We start from the raw sequence: 16,323 nt of genomic DNA on the forward strand, positions 1-16,323 counted from the left end.
TGCTCGTAGTATTGGCACGCGCGATACATATTGTATTTTCATGTTACCGGCGTGTTACACGTGTAACCACCGCTTGGCGCAAGCCGCGCCGTGATGCTTGGGAAACTTCGCGATTCTTTCAAGCTATTCTCTTAATATTACGCGCACGTAGCGAGTAGCCGAGTTTATTCTGGATCTCAAACGAGCACCAGCAACAACGCTGGAAGGTTCGATCAGACGTTTACAAAAGCCTATGCGTCTCACGGACTATCAGATTACTGACGGCCGACGACTGTGATCGACGCTATAAGTGTACAGCCGGTATTCCTGGTAGTTTAACTTTTCATTTCCTGGGCACAGGTGCGCCCACTAAAAAATTTCGTCTTGAACAGCCCGACTGTCGCCTGCTTCACCATCACGGCCTCGTGACAATATGCGTAATATTTACATTAACCGAGAAAAAGCACCGTATTTACTAGAATGTAACGCGAGATTTGTTTTCCATATTTTTTCTACCTAAAGTCGACCCTCGCGTTACAGTCGAATACCGATATTCTATGTTTTCGTCCTGGACGCAATGAAAAGTAATCCCTCACGTTGCAATCGCGGTCGCGTTAGAACCGTGTAAATACAATACTGACAGTTCCCGTGGTAACCAGCTAGCATGACCGTCTCTCATGGGGCAGGCGCGGTTATATGGGCGGAGATTTCTTAGGTTGTAACCGACAACAGCGGTCGATGAATGTCTCACTACGAGGCAGAAGTAATGCACGCTTAAGTCCAATCCCTTCCTATACATATTCATTAGGGTGGCTTGTTGGGCAAGTTGGTACATAGTTCTTCGTAAGGAAATGCCAGCAGCACTAAAGAAAAGAGAAGAAACTGAGCCAGGAAAAAGAGACAGGAACAGGTAGGATGCTGGACTAACAACTGACTTTATTTCGATGAAGACGCGAACAACAAACCGAAATGAGCATGCGCAGCAATAACCGTGAATCAAAAACAGGCAACCTATCACCTATCAAAACAGGCAACCTATCACCTATCACTAGTGATAGGTGATAGGTTGCCTGTTATTGATTCACGGTTGTTGCTGCGCATGCTCATTTCGGTTTGTTGTTCGCGTCTTCATCGAAATAAAGTCAGTTGTTAGTCCAGCATCCTACCTGTTCCTGTCTCTTTTTCCTGGCTCAGTTTCTTCTCTTTTCTTTAGTGCTGCTGGCATTTCCTTACGAATATACATATTCCTGGCGCCTGTCGGCTTGCCGCATATGCAACGTGCACGGGACATTTTACTAATTAAACTTCCCTTGCGAAAAAAAAAACATTCTTCTCGCGGAATTTCGACAACTGGCCTCCCATTATTCTGAGCATGTTTCTGTTGAGGATCCGGACAATAGCCCTCCCGCGCTGCCCAGTAAACGCTGCGAGAAAGGCGACTACTAGCGCCACCGTGGCAGCTTCACAGGAGTTCGAGTGGTGTAGAGGAGCTGCCTGCTAGCAAAATTGATTGCGCCAGAATGGCTTCCGCGCTTTTCGGTTGTGTTTTGCCAAGGTTTCAGGAGAAATAAAAGCCTAGACCGCTTTACACGATACAGGAAATAACGGGAAGTACTCTAGCAAGGAAAACTAGTCTGCGCTCAAGGCGCTTTCGAGTGTTCTTTCACTTCAGTGCAGCTCGTAAGTACAACGGCAATCGCACAACCTGGAGTTGGACGTAAGCGCAGCGTTTCGCGTTCTTTCGCGCTTAAAACTTACGTTCTACTGATTAAATTCAGTCATCCTTTACATTATGACTCAGATGAACGAGCTAGCTCACTTAACAAGGGATTTCGGTTATTTTTCTCTCATCTGCACTTGGGCATGAATTCATACAACGTACCAGCACATTTCAGTGGCTTTAATGTATTGTTTTCTTTGATAATGAACGCAAACGAACATTCCATATTAATTGAACTGCTATAGAGATTCAATAAGGTGTTGTGCTGGGCCACTTGGTGCAGCATATTGTAGATTGTATAAGCGGAAAACAGCAGAAATACAAGAAAAGAATTTGAGAGGACAGACGCTCAAAGCGTCTGTCCTGTCAAGTTCCTTCATTCTATTCCTCTGGTTTTCAGCTCTACAAACTACAATATGCTACAGAGAAGAGTGGTGTACGGTTGCCATGAACTTTATTTTCTGAATTTGTTTGCCATTCATTTTCCTAGTTGAGAATTATAATTCGAGGCTTTTAAAGCGCACGTGCAAGGATGTTACGTACAAGGAGGCGTCGACTGCGTGTATTATTATTTCGGTTCTCAGAGGGCGTGGTGCCGTCGCATGCACAGTTTGGGGGAACGTGCGACACGCAGTGGCTTAATTTGCATATGTAATATTTGTATAATGCACATGTGTACAGCGCTCACGAACTGAAGTGCGACAATTTATGGCTAATTAAAGCACGCACTTTCGCTTGTACCGTCTCAGTTCGTTTCATATGACTCGATTTCTTACATCCGAGGTAACGTTACCTTTAGCGGCCAAATTTGAAGCGTTATGACGCGGTCATCTTGAGCAAGTGTGCATAACATTCGTTTTAATAAAAGTTTTCACGTCGCTTTTCAATCCTTGAGCTTTGTAGATGCCCAGCAACAAATGTACAAGTGCATTCAACGCCATGCGTTAATATTATTATTAAGCGCTCAACCGAGTTGCATTCCGTCTGCTTGTATCTTCGTGAATCCTGTGGCCTCTTTCCCGTTTGCACCTCGCCGGAGCCCTTCGTGATGGTCAAAAACAAACTCGGCATAGTTGCTGTCGGCCAAGATCCCGGCATTCTATTCGCCTCTCGACAAGCACCGCGCTTTACAGCCGCAATTTATATTCATCTTGCTTTTCAAATACTTGGCGTTGCTATAAAAAACAGCAATAATAATGACACTGCTATAGCTGTCACACTGCCTGTTTTTTGTCGTTCTTCTCCTCGCCTTGCTCTTAACATGAGCGATCTAAGCCACTTCAAATGAACTTTAACGATACCGCGGAAAGTCACACACTAAACGTCCAAAGGCGCAGCTCTATAAATGGCTAAAAATTCGTACCTATGTCTGTAGAACCAGAAATGCCAGCTGATGCTTTAAGAATGAAAAGGCGTATGAGATGAGTAAAAGGACGTACAAAAAAGGTGAAGTAGTGATGCTGTATGGTGCTAGTCACGGTTGCCAACACCTGATCCACCTGCGCTCGAAACTCGGAGCATGACGGGTAGAGAGTTGATGCCGGCGCGTACTTGTTGATCAGGTAGTAGGCGATCGCCGAGCTGCATTTTTAGATACAGCTGCTTAAGTGACGCTCATGCACGTAATCTTCGAAGCACGAGTTCAAACGAGGGGTTCAGTAGAGGAGTATAACAACATCATTTTCCTTAAATTATCCGAGAATTACACACTCTGTACTGTTCTCGGTACACAGCTGAATTTCTCATTGAAAGAAGTAAGCACTACGATAAGACTCTCCTCTGGCATGCAACCTTTGACTATAACTTCACTTCTATACTTAGCCTGAGTGTAACGAGTACTTGAGTACCCATCCTATTTCCAAAGCATAATTTGCATCACATCGCAGAGAACAAATTTTAGGAATTTTATTGTGTGCATCAAGCGCTATCTGTTTTCTACAAATGAACTCGCATCTCTACGCCCTCTTTTACTGTTCTAAGACAGCGTTTTCCTAGCCTCAAAAGGCACGGCGTTCGAAAAGCAATTTTTCGTTTTTTCTGAACGTCCTTGATTCATCGTTTACACCATGTAACTGCTACTGTAAATGCTGCTACGTTAATTATGACACCATTTCTCTTGGTGAGGTTTCAGGGGGAATTTATATGTAGTGAGTCATCCTAACTTCATTGAAAATAGTTCGAAACACTCTTCAACGCACGTTGGAGTTTTATGACCGTATTGCAAAAAGGAAGTTTTACTCCTTTTTACAATCGCCCCGATGTAATGAAGTGCGGAGAGCGCCATGCATTAAAGAATAATGCCAAGTTCATGTGCACGTTAAGAAAACGTGCGCTCTTCGTAGAGTATATAGATTGATTGCCATATCCATGAAATTTTGCTAACACATGGTATGACTAACAGAACCCCCACGTAGACGGCGCAATTGAAAACGCACCACATCGATGCGGTTAGTGCCAGTACGCATAGTGAGGACGAAATTGAGCAACGTCGCGATGAGAAATTCGCGAGCACGTACATATACGCGAGGCTTCGTAAACGGCATCTGCGCCGCTGTGTACAGGGCAACCAGTTCGGGTCAACCAATTTCGGGCGTGAAATTTTCCAATAAATACTGTTGCTTGTCCTCGCCAAAAAGGGCGATAAGGTTTATGAGGCAGCCTCCCGATTACTTTTAACCACCTGGGCATCCTGAACGTGCGCGTAGATCTAGCACGTATGGGTTCGTATAACAAGCGCACGCATGTCCTTGCATTTCGCCTTCATCCAAATGTGGGGGCCCTGGCTGGGAACCAAACGAACGTCTTCCAGCTTTGCAGCACGACACCTTACTTTCGACGCTGGCGTGGCAGTAATCGCAAATAGCTTCGGCAAGAAAAAAAGCGACCCTAATGCAAGACTTATGGGTCTTGTAGCGTGGCACTCACACTGGCTGTGTTCGTAAACTCGTAATTACCCGTGAACCATCTTCTTTTAACAGCGCAGCTGTTTAGCAGATCGTTCCTTGTTGACGCCGTACCAAAAACCTATCATCATCATGAACGGGTAGGTAGGTTGGTAGGTAAACAACTTTACTGATTCATGAAAGAATCATCTGAGGGGGTGTGGGGGGACGTGGAAGCAGGACGACGATGGGCCCTCGGGCCGCTCTAGGTGGCCGGACACTTCTGTGCTTCGGCGACCCCTCTGGCCCAGCCCACTGTCCGGAGATGTAACTCCGGTTGCGAGCTGCGCAGAGCAGCAGCCCATCGCTCCTGGTGTTCTGACACTTGCCACGGGGGCTTGGGTTTGTTTGGGCAATTCACAAAGACGTGATTGAAGTCGGCTCTGGTGCTAGGACCCAAACTGCAATGAGGAGAGGTTTCGCCATGCGTAATAAAAGAGAGAAGAAAAGGAGTCACGACTGTGGCCGTTTGAAGTCTGCGCCACAAAACCTGGTCATTTCTGAAGAGAAATTTGTGTGGTGGGGGATACGTTAGGCGGGAATTTCGGTAAAAGAGTGTTACGTCCTGGTAGCTGAGGAGTCGATCCCTGGCACCGCGAAGCGAAGGCAGGTCGCTTTGTGCCCGGTTGACGAGTGCTCGGGCTTGGGTGTGAGCGACCGTGTTGCCTGGGTGTCCACTGTGCGCAGGGACCCAGAGGACGGTGATGAGGCAATCAGGCGGAGGAGACAACTGAAGGATTCTAGCAGCCGGAGAGTGGTATGCGCCACAGAAATTCGGTAAATCCCACTGCACACAACTTCCACTAAAAAGGAAGAAGCCAACGGTTATCTCAACAAATGGCATGCGCGTTACCGTAGTCACACCACTGTAACGTAACACATTGTGGGTATAAATGCTAGTGTAACGCTCGCGCCTAACCATTCGCCGCCATGGGTCGCCCGAAGATAAATCGCGCTCCCGAGCAAGAAGTCAGATCCGAGAAGCAAGGCTTGCCGCTGCACCAGAACGGCAATGACAGCGTCGATTGGATCTGGAGTATCATGCCAAAGAAACGGAACGGAAGCGACTGAGGTGGAACGAAGCATCGAATACAGAACGCGGAAACACGAGTCCAATGCAAGCAAAATTCCTGCCTATACACAGCAATAAATAAGCATGATACCGAACAGCTTCGATGTGTATCGAGCATTGCGCGGCATAGTGCAAGCGTTAAGCCATTTCTTGTCTCAGTCAATATATGGACACCCCCCACCCCCTACGCAAGCTTTCTGCACCAAACGTGGTTAAGCGCTCCCTCCGCGCAGTTTCAGCAGTTTGTGGCGTCATGAACTGTAATATCTGGTCACGTGGCTTTTTGTATCGTTCGTGTAGACGCCGTCAGTCACTATTCTCATTTTATGAGGCATGTAAGGCTTTTGCCTAAAAATATAACTCTTCACCTGAACCACAACGATCAATTTCGTACCAGTTTACCAAAACGTTTATACTAACTTTCATTATTCATATTTATTCTTGTTTTGATATTTTATTTTTATAACATGTCATAATATTTATATAGAACCCTTAGCTTAATCCATTCCATCCCTTTATATATATATATATATATATATATATATATATATATATATATATATATATATATATATATATATTATATATAGATATATATATATATATATATCGCCACGCCCACTTGTTCTATTTTGATGTATCCGGGATTGACCAGCAAGGACGGTTATCAACGCTCGACGCTGTCCGCGCCGCAGTGCTCGAGAAGCTTCGCGATTGTAGTAGATCGTTTTGTTAGGATTGCGCGCAGGACGCGAATAGTCTGCATTGTTCAGCAGCTTGCGCGACCACCAGTGATAGGACTGGAAAGTTCTATGCGTGATGTATGAAAGACGGCACGTCCCAGCCATGAGCAGTTGATTGACGGCCGACGCTCTGTTCGCCACTATCAGTGCATACCGTGTGTATTGCTGTAAATTAACTTTCCGTTTCTCGGCCACAAGTTCGGCCAAATAAAGAGTTTCATCTTGGACACGTCGCCTGCGGTCTTCGTCGACGTCACGACCACGTGACAATATGAACAATGGTTTTGGACAGGTCGTACAGGTGACTGACATGGTGGTCTGGGAACAGCAAAGATGGCCTCTCTGTCCTTGTAAGGACAGTCCAAGGTACTGTGGCGGCCAAATCAACAAGGACATCTACACGTGTGTATGCGCGATATCGCAGAATGCGAGGCACCTACAGGTGCACAAACGGTAGTCGGCCGCTACACATGAAATAAGCAGGTTGTGGCTAAGTTCACTGTTGCCATGATTAAGGAATCACTGAAAAAAAATAAAGTTGAAGAGCCATCGGACCTCAATAAAACACAGTGGCTTCCTTGGCTAGGTGAGGATGATAACTCGAAGCACATTGTGCTAACGACTACGCACATTCACAAAGATCCGAATTACTTGTTCGTGGCGAATGTTACCAAGCACGCTTGACGGTGTGTCATATAATGAAAGAAATTTGCTGATGCTGCTAATGTCAGGATGTGAGCATTTTTATGCATAATGTAGACGCGAGAATTTTAACAGCGGAGCGGTTTAGGATCGAGGTCGATCTCCTGGCGGGTAGTTGCCACAGAAATTGGCTAGGCTCCACTACACACCTGCGGTCGTCTCTCCTGGCCCACACCTGGCGCGCACCAAGGAAATAATAAGTAAAGCTAAATAAACATTTTGTTTACTGGGCTGAGGTTAGAAATCGGATTCCGTCGGACCAAAAGCGAGTGCCTTAAACACTAGGCCACGCGGCAAAGCATACCTACTGTGAACTGAACTGACGCATACGAATGCGTCCTGCCGACGACGCAAAAACAACCGGGAAACAGTACGCTTGCTATGAGCGCTTCATTGAAATATTTCCCGGTGGCGAACTAAAAGCAATCTGCTGGACAACGCCTAAGGCCGATATCAGGAATTGCACTTTTTCGGAAAATTAACAAATCACTACCGCCTTCAGCGCACCCCCCCCCCTCCTTTACACCGGGGAGCTACTCGCCACCACGAAATACTTTGGCGCCAGTAAGAGACCCGTACGTTCCCTACTCCCTCTTTCCGCCATCTTATGCGCCCTGCGATATCTCATTAATAGTAAGGAGCAGCAAGAGGCTGCCATATGCAGCTCGGCGCCCGAGGTCCAGGACCAGCTACTGGATTGGGCCAAGCGGGTAACGGAGACCTACGCCGGGAAGGCTCCTCTGCTCCATCCACCACCGCACCCTTCCCTATTGGGATAAATTAAGTGTTTCCCCTTCTCCGACTTCAAGAAAATTCAATTCCTAATCCACTTTTTCATGATAGCGCGACGGTCCTTTCAGTGGGCCGTTCTAGAGGCTGATGAACGCTGGAACGAACATGAAAGACGCCATGCCGATTCAGCGCGAAAACTGCGCTTCGTGGATGGCCGCTACTCACAATAAAACTGAACAATTACGTCAAGTGGGGGTCAAGAATGAAGGTAGGAAGGAAAGGAAAGGCGGTCGTCTAAAAATGAAGCTCTCGATAGATAGATAGATAGATAGATAGATAGATAGATAGATAGATAGATAGATAGATAGATAGATAGATAGATAGATAGATAGATAGATAGATAGATAGATAGATAGATAGATAGATAGATAGATAGATAGATAGATAGATAGATAGATAGATAGATAGATAGATAGTGTCCAAAACAAAGTGCAGGCAGAGGAAACAAGTGCAAACACTCAATGTTCTATTCAGGATAATACAGTGTTTCCCAGGATACCACTTGCACAATATGTGCAAATGGCTTCTTCGTGAATTGTGCGCGCCTCACTCACAACACAGAGCAGCTGCGCGTTCCATGTGTTTCAAGGATTGTTCCATGACATTGGACAGGAAGACCGCCTTTTCGTGTAGGCAGATAGGGTCAAAACTACTATAGAGAAAAGTCGAGATTGTAACAGCGATACGATGCCACCAGCTCCGTTATTTTACCAGTCTTTGCTACGTTAAGCCAGTGAAGCTGCCTGAATTTTTTCTCTTTTTTTCGAACCTCTGCTGAAGTTATTGAATATTTGACTAAATTTTACAATGTTCTATTCGCGTTTCGATCCGGCCACAAAAATGATATTCACACAGAGGAAGTCGTTTCAGAAGGTCTCAACTCTTGGAGAAGCTGTAGGATGTGCCTCTGCAGCACGGCGATGTTAACGCCGGTGCTGGCGGCGACAGTGCAAACGCGCTTCGAGCCTCCATAGACTCGCTATCGCAGTAAAATTAGGTGATAAGCACTATTACGCCCCCAGATAGTGACTCCCATCTGACGATGACAACAAGCGAGCGCGTGCGTTTTGTGGCTTCATTTAGTAAGTCAATCTTCTGCCCATAGAAAAAAATGCCAGGCCTGCACTGAAACCGCAGCAGTCACAGCGAAAGCTGGAAGACAGGCGTTTCTAGGGCCCGTTGTAAGCTCTCTTGGGGCTACTAATACAAGTACACTAGAAAGGTACCCACTACGCCATAAATCACAATTTTTGTGAAGTTGGGAAGCACCTACTAAGCCAATATTCGTCATTCTGCGGAGAAGCCAGGCACCAGCTACACGTCTGTAAGGCATTATGTGCACTTTGTTGAAGCGACGACTGATGACGATGAAGAATTATGTAATGCTCAGACCTTTGTAATGGGTTGGAAGCTTTAAACGGCCCAGCAGTTAAGTAATTTGCATTGGGTGACGCCCGGTCGCTATTTCCCTCTCCCGCCTGCTGTATAACATAAGTTGACGTAGGAGAGAGGGGGGGGGCGGGGCGAAGAGCTTTACTGAGACCCCGAGGAAATGGATCCTGCGCTTATGGGCTTCCTTGGCAACCAATACAAGTGCACTTCGGAGGAGCCCACTACGCTATAAATCGTAATTTTGAGAAGCAGGGAAGCAGGCACTATGCTATTTTTCGTCATTCTACGGAGAGCCGTGGTAACTGCTAAACGCATGTAAGGCATCATATGCTGTTGATGCTGTGTCTGATGACGATGAAGATTTATAGCGGAGCCCTTTGTAATGGGTTGGAAGCATCCAACAACCTACTCGTTGCGCAATTCGCATTGTGTGACGCCTGGTTACAGAATTCGCGTTGTGCGACGCTTCGTGCTTCTTTTACTCTTCTACCACGCTATATTGCCTATGTTAATGTGGTTCCTTCCCGACAAGAAGCCTGTATAGGGTCTCTTTGCAATGCAGTTTCCAAGCACCGGCATGGCTCAGAGGTTGAATACTGGGCTCCCGCGCAGGGGGCCCAGGTTCGAACCTCGTTCCATCCTGGAATTTTTTTCTTATTTCGAGCGATAGTGGTTACGTACACCGGCGGCGGCGGCGGCGGACAACTTCGGCGCCAAAAACGGCCGCTGAAACGATCTCATAACAGCTTCCGCTGTAAAAAGTGAAAACTAATGTGAGGCACAGCGTGCTGCAAAATAATAGTTACAAACAGAAATGAATAAAATGTCAAAATCAGCATGACATACCTTTCATACAGGATGAATCCATCGTCGTCAATGGTGGGCGCCTTGTGGTAAGGGTTCAGCTGCAAAGAAGACCAGCAGTTGCCCTCTTTTGAGCGTAGTCATACGAGCAGACCAAGAACTCGGGACTCGTGACTTGCTTTCAGGACGTGCGCACTTGTCGCCCTTTCTGATTTCATACTATCATGGATAGAGGGCCACAGCGTACACAAGGAAGGCTTACAGACCGCAGATCACCCAGTTTTGCTTCTGCGGGACTAAACAGATAAAGCACACTGTTGTTTTGGGCCATCTGCGATCTGCAAGCCTTCCTTGTGTACGGAAAACAAGAGTGCAGATGAGACGGAGCAGAGAAAGCGACACCCAGTTGACGTTCATTCGACAAGCACCGTAACCGCGTCGAGGAAAGCTACATGACAGGAAGCAGATATGATGGGGCGCGCATGCGCACCGCTGTGCTTGGAGCCCTCTCGACAACAAGCGCCGCGCCAGCAGATAGCGCGTCGATGCACTTTGGCACGCGCTCCCGTGGTCCGTATAACTTTTGCTCACGGGTGTACGCAAGGAAGGCGCACAATTCGAAGATGGCCTGTTTTGCTCCTGTTAGACTAAACAGATAAAATCCTTGTTTTTTTGGTGAGAGCATATTGTTTTGGTGCTTTGGTCTAATAAATGTACTGGTAAAGGTAGGTCAAATAATTTCTCATTACCTTAAATATAGGCACTAAGTTCCACGCATTCGAGACCCACAATGCTCGTTCAATGTTATTTCAATAAAAGCTTCTTTAATGTAAGCGTCTCTGTTTCACACATCCTCACAAATATATTCATATTTCCTCACTTTACTCGTCACGGGTAGGCTGCGGTCTCACCTAACGAAACGACCGCGTTTCCTGCTCGCCTTGCTCGTTCGATTTCAATATCACCGTTAAAATTCTAAGATGAGTATCGCAAATGACGCCAATTTGGTGATTTCTATAGAATGGGTGAGCTATGCATTTTGACGACCGACAACTTCTCGATATGAACAACTGCCGTCAAGTCAATTATTTAAAAGTTAATTACCGAGCTTTTGTTGATTAGTCAATTCAATACCATTTAAATTGTGACAAATCACTTCCTCCGCGACGTAGACATCGTGTGTGAAAACTGACAGGGGCCTCGCTGTCATAGAGTTCTTATACAAAATCTGTATTGCCTAAAAAAATCTGCGATCCCTTAGCAACACTTGTCGTGACATACAGAAAAATCCGGCAGATCCCACGCACTGTGGGAATCGATGTAATGCGGAGCAGCCAGCAAAGAGCTGCATACATCGCTTTGTTTATTTTTGAACCAAATGAAAACATTCATGCCATGGCATCTAGTTCACCATATGTCGCATGTTTGCCATGCGCGCGTGCATGCACAATATGGTATATACCATGCTAATGAAACGTATATTCTGGTATATACACTGCATGACTGGTCATTTATGTTCTTCACGCACTCCTGTCATGCTATACCAATTTTGGTATATATCCATTATCTAAACGGCCGGAAGCGCACCATGACAGTGTCATGTAAATCATATCGTACATGACATGCATAACATAATTCGCATGCTAGGACCTGTCATTTATGTTCGTCATACAGTCACATCGCACAATACCAATATTTATGTATATCAAACGAGCGAAATGGTCGCGAGTCCACTATGAGCGTGGCATGTAAATCATGCCATACATGACATGCATGTCATGGTTTTCATGTTACCACTTGTCACTTATGTTCGTCATACATTCGCGTCACGTAATACCAATTTTGGTGTGTATCAAGCTAGCGAAACGGCCGCGATCAGACAATGAGCGTGGCATGTAAATCATGCTGTAAATGATATGCATATCATAATTTTCAAGTTACCACCTGTCATATATGTTTGTCATACAGTCACGTTGCGCAATACCAATTTTGGTGTATATCAAGCGAGCGAAACGGCCGCGAGCGCACCATGAGCGTGGCATGTAAATCATGTCGTACATGACTTGCCTGTCACGAGTTTCATGTTACCACCTCTCATTTACGTTCGTCATACAGGCGCGTCGCGCAATATCAGTTTTGGCGTATATCAAGCTAGTGAAACGGCCGCGAATGCACCATGAGCGTTGCATGTAAATCAAGACATGCATGTCATGGTTTTCATGTTACCACCTGTTCTTCGTGTTCTTGATACAGTCACATCGTGCAATACCAATTTTGGGTGTATATCTATCTAGCGAAACGGCCGCAAGCGCACCATGAGCGTGCCATGTAAATCATGTACTTGACGCGCATGTCATTATTTTCATGTTACCGCCTCTAATTTACGTTCGTCATACAGTCGCGTCGCGCAATACCAATTTTGGTGTATATCAAGCCAGCGAAACGGACGCGAATGCGTGGCATGTAAAGTATGACATACATGACATGCATGTCACGGTTTTCATGTTACCACCTGTTATTCATGCTCTTCATACAGTCACATCGCGCAATACCAATTTTGGTGTACATCAAGCTAGCGAAACTGCCGCGAGTGCGTTAAGAGCGTGGCATGAAAATCATGTCGTGCATGACACGCGTGTCATGATTTTCATGTTACCACGTGTCAGTTATGATCGTCATATCGAAATGTTTCGTCATACCAGTTTTCGTATACATCCACTTCATTTAAACGGCCGCGAGCGCCCCGAGACAATGTTATGTAAATCATGCCGCACATGACATGCGTGTCATGATTTGCACGTTAGGACCTGTCATTATGTTCGCCATGAACTCTTGTCACGTCATACCAGTTTTGGTATATACAAAATTAACGGAATGGCCGCAAGAGCCCCAAGGCCGTGGAATGTAAATCATGCTGTTCATGGCATACATGTCATGATTTTCATGTTATGACCTGTCATTTGTGTTCGTAATACGGTCATGTTATTCCATGCCAATTTTCGTATACACCCGATTAGCGAAACGGCCAGGAGAGCACAAAGTCGTAGGCGGCTAGGTAGATAGATAGATACGCTCAAAGTCGCAGAAGTTCGCTAAGAAATGCTTCGCATTTAAAAGCACCCTCAGCATCAACCTTCAGCTAGATTCATACGTAGACGTCACTTCACCTCGAGTTCGTCATAGGTTTGTGTCCGTGTACACTTCTTTTTTCGCACTGTTTCAACGGCGAGCAGGTATTTTTTCTCTGCGCTTGCTATCTCTTACCTTTCAGGTATTCGGGTGTCACATGGTCCCCTTTGAACATATCCATGTTGTTTAGCTTGAGGTCCACTCCCACGTGTCTGGCTACCATCCGCACGAAGCCGCAAGGTGGGCTGCCGTACTGGTTGTACAGCGTCACGGGCATTCCGAATACCAAGAGCGCGCGACACCCAACAATCCGCTTCCACAACTTCCCCTATACACAAACGCGTGTGTCGAGCTGCCAGCAAAATGGTGGCAGGGCCTTACGAATGCACACGAAAGCGTCTCTCTACACTCTACGACGAGCGGCTGATCTCCCAGTAACTCCTGCCGGGAAGAGAGCGATAAGCAGACGTCGGATATCCTTTCCCGTTCCCAAAGAGGAACCAGTTTCGCAGCCTTTCCAGGCAGCGCGTGCGCCGCCGATTATGGCGAACAGTGCACAGCAGGGAGCTCGAATGCCGCGGTCGGCGACCTATATTTCGCAAGCGGTAATAATCGCGCTTTCGCCACGTTGCTTTTCCGAAACGGGGAGTGCTGTTCTTCAGAATACCGCATCTTCTTTGCGAGTTAAGTTTTCAGTACAACTTCTCGCACTCGTATCCTGTTTCTCTATCTTCCCTTCATTTCTGTGTCGGGTTAAAAATGTGACCTCAGTTATCTAGACTAACGACTCTTAATAATAAGAACATGTTGGAGAACGGAATCTCCCAAGACCGAAACACGCACCTCCAGCACAGGCACTCGAATGTGCCGCTCCAGGAACCCAATTATTATTTCTTTCCCTTCGAAATTTTTTTCGTGCTCTCATGCTCCACCGATCAAGACAACCACTTTCGCCGGATCTCATATTTTGTAACCATGCCCAGGAATTCGGGACATCGCTTTTAGTTCACATTTTTTCACACCACGTGGCGTACGGACCTTCAACGTTCAAAATTTCGCGCGATGACGCTTGCCGTAGTCGCGCGAATCGAGAAAACCACAATACATAAAAAAAGCACGACGACGATATCCGCTACAAGCAGCGAGCGCGAACCTAAATCGACGACTGGTAACTGCAGCGCATGCAACGAGCGGCCGGTTGGGCTGCTCGACCGTGAATCAGCAGTTCTGTTGCAAGAAAGGAGACTTACATGTCACTTGGCTGCGCTTGATAACGACGAACTCTCGAAAGAGCGTGCTGCCCTTCTTCGCATCCCCTGCCTCTTCAATATATTTCGTCCGATTATATTGTTGTCGGCTCCCACGGGTTTCTTAAAAGTTCTAAAGCAATAACGTCCTTTAGCGCTGCTGTATTTGTAGTGTGAAAAAAGCTAACTTCCAGAAAATAATACAAGCTTGTGAGGCGGTGATGACGATCGCGGGTTTCAAAATATGTAGACAGACGTTTGCCGTCCCTAATTTCAGTTGGCCTCAATTTATGAATTCAGTATTTTGCGCATTTACAAGACGTCTTGCCGTCTTATATTCGCTGCCCACAGACATTTTTCTTTAAAGCTCAATTACCAGCATAGGTAAAGCAACTATACCTTTGCAAGCACAATATTGTTCAATGATCTTCTTAAAAAGAATCATTTTAATGAAGTCACCTTAGTTTCAACAGCGCCCCTAACAAGCTCTCGCTGCTATGCGCCCGTGTGTCTGAAAAAAACAATAAGGCCGCCTGTGACATACAGCATGTAAAACCGTATTGCCCATGCGTAGTTGGGGTGGTTTACGAAGTACCCCTCAGCTGTGGTAGGACATACATCGCCCACACTGGTCGATGTTTAAATATCCGATTAATGGAACATGAAGCCTCCCTTAACAATGTATCTGGTTTACACTTGCCTTCGCACTGCAAGTCCTGAGCATGCGCGCCCCGGTTTTTCGAAACCAGGGTGCCTTGGGAAAATTCGAAACCAGGTGGCCAGAGAATTGTTGGAGGCTTTTTGCATAAATAAGAAGGGTGCCCAATGTGTTAGTAGTGCCTTCCTTGAATTTATATCGCAACGAATTGCACTTTTTAGACAAGTCTTGATAACTCAAAGTAGGTTGTCATTCTGTTACCGTGATTGTCAATGTGACTCTCCCATGCGCATGAAGCTACCTGGAATGCAATGTTCTTTCCAATAAAACAGTTTTTAGTTTGGCACCAGTCCTGTCATTTCTTGTCCTCGTTCCTTTGTGCCTCCAAATTTTTGTCAGACCATGCACCAACTAGCCCAAGAACGCGTTTTTGTCGATAACTAAAGACGCCGGAAAGCACCGACTTCATTATGCTCATGACATGCTACCCAGGCCGCGTTTTCCTCTCCGCTAAGTGTTGGCGAAAGAGGGATGAAACAGATTAGACTGATATAAAGTATCGTGAAACCCGCCTTCTTGTTTGACTGCCTATGCTGATCTGCAACCCTTCAGGGTGGTCTAGTGAATAAGGTGCTCGACTGCTGACCCGCAGGTCGCGGGATCGAATACCGGCCGCGGCGGCCATATTTTCAATGGAGACGAAAACGCTAGAGGCCCGTGTACTTAGATTTAGGTGAATGTTAAAGAACCCCAGGTGGTCGAAATTTCCGGAGCCCTTCACTACGGCGTCTCTCGTAATCATATCGGGGTTTTGGGACGCTAAACCCCAACAATTATTAATATTGTCACGTGGTCGTGACGTCGACGAAGACAGCAGTCGGCGTTTGCAGGATGAAACTGTTTATTTGGCCGAACTTGTGGCCAGAAGATGAGAACTAGAAATACAGCAATACACGCTGTACAATGATAGCGGCGAACAGGGCGTCGTCCGTCGATCAACTGACTAGCGGTGAAGCGCGTCATGTGCCGTCGAATATTCCAGCGTTATCGCTGGCTGTCGTGCAAATTCTAGAATAAGCTCGAGTGTGCGCGTCTTGCGCGCAATCTTAACAAAACGATCTACAATGGTCGCGAAGGTTCTCG

The 16,323-nt window shown here is 46.3% G+C and overlaps 1 protein-coding gene across 1 annotated transcript in view; it reads right to left on the bottom strand.

The window, feature by feature from the left end:
• The window catches only part of LOC119391938 (glutathione S-transferase D1-like), a 16,853-nt gene extending 3,297 nt beyond the window's left edge, over positions 1-13,556 (bottom strand). The window contains exons 1-3 of the mRNA XM_037659583.1: positions 13,411-13,556; positions 10,189-10,273; positions 3,139-3,280 (exon numbers count right to left, since the gene is read on the bottom strand). Of these exons, the coding sequence (XP_037515511.1) occupies positions 3,139-3,280; positions 10,189-10,273; positions 13,411-13,552 (369 nt within the window). The 5' untranslated portion in view covers positions 13,553-13,556. The remainder of the gene's footprint in view (positions 1-3,138; positions 3,281-10,188; positions 10,274-13,410) is intronic.
• Between the last annotated feature and the right edge of the window lie 2,767 nt (positions 13,557-16,323).

This window comes from Rhipicephalus sanguineus, chromosome 4 (assembly GCF_013339695.2).
Source record: "Rhipicephalus sanguineus isolate Rsan-2018 chromosome 4, BIME_Rsan_1.4, whole genome shotgun sequence".
NCBI lineage: Eukaryota > Metazoa > Arthropoda > Arachnida > Ixodida > Ixodidae > Rhipicephalus > Rhipicephalus sanguineus.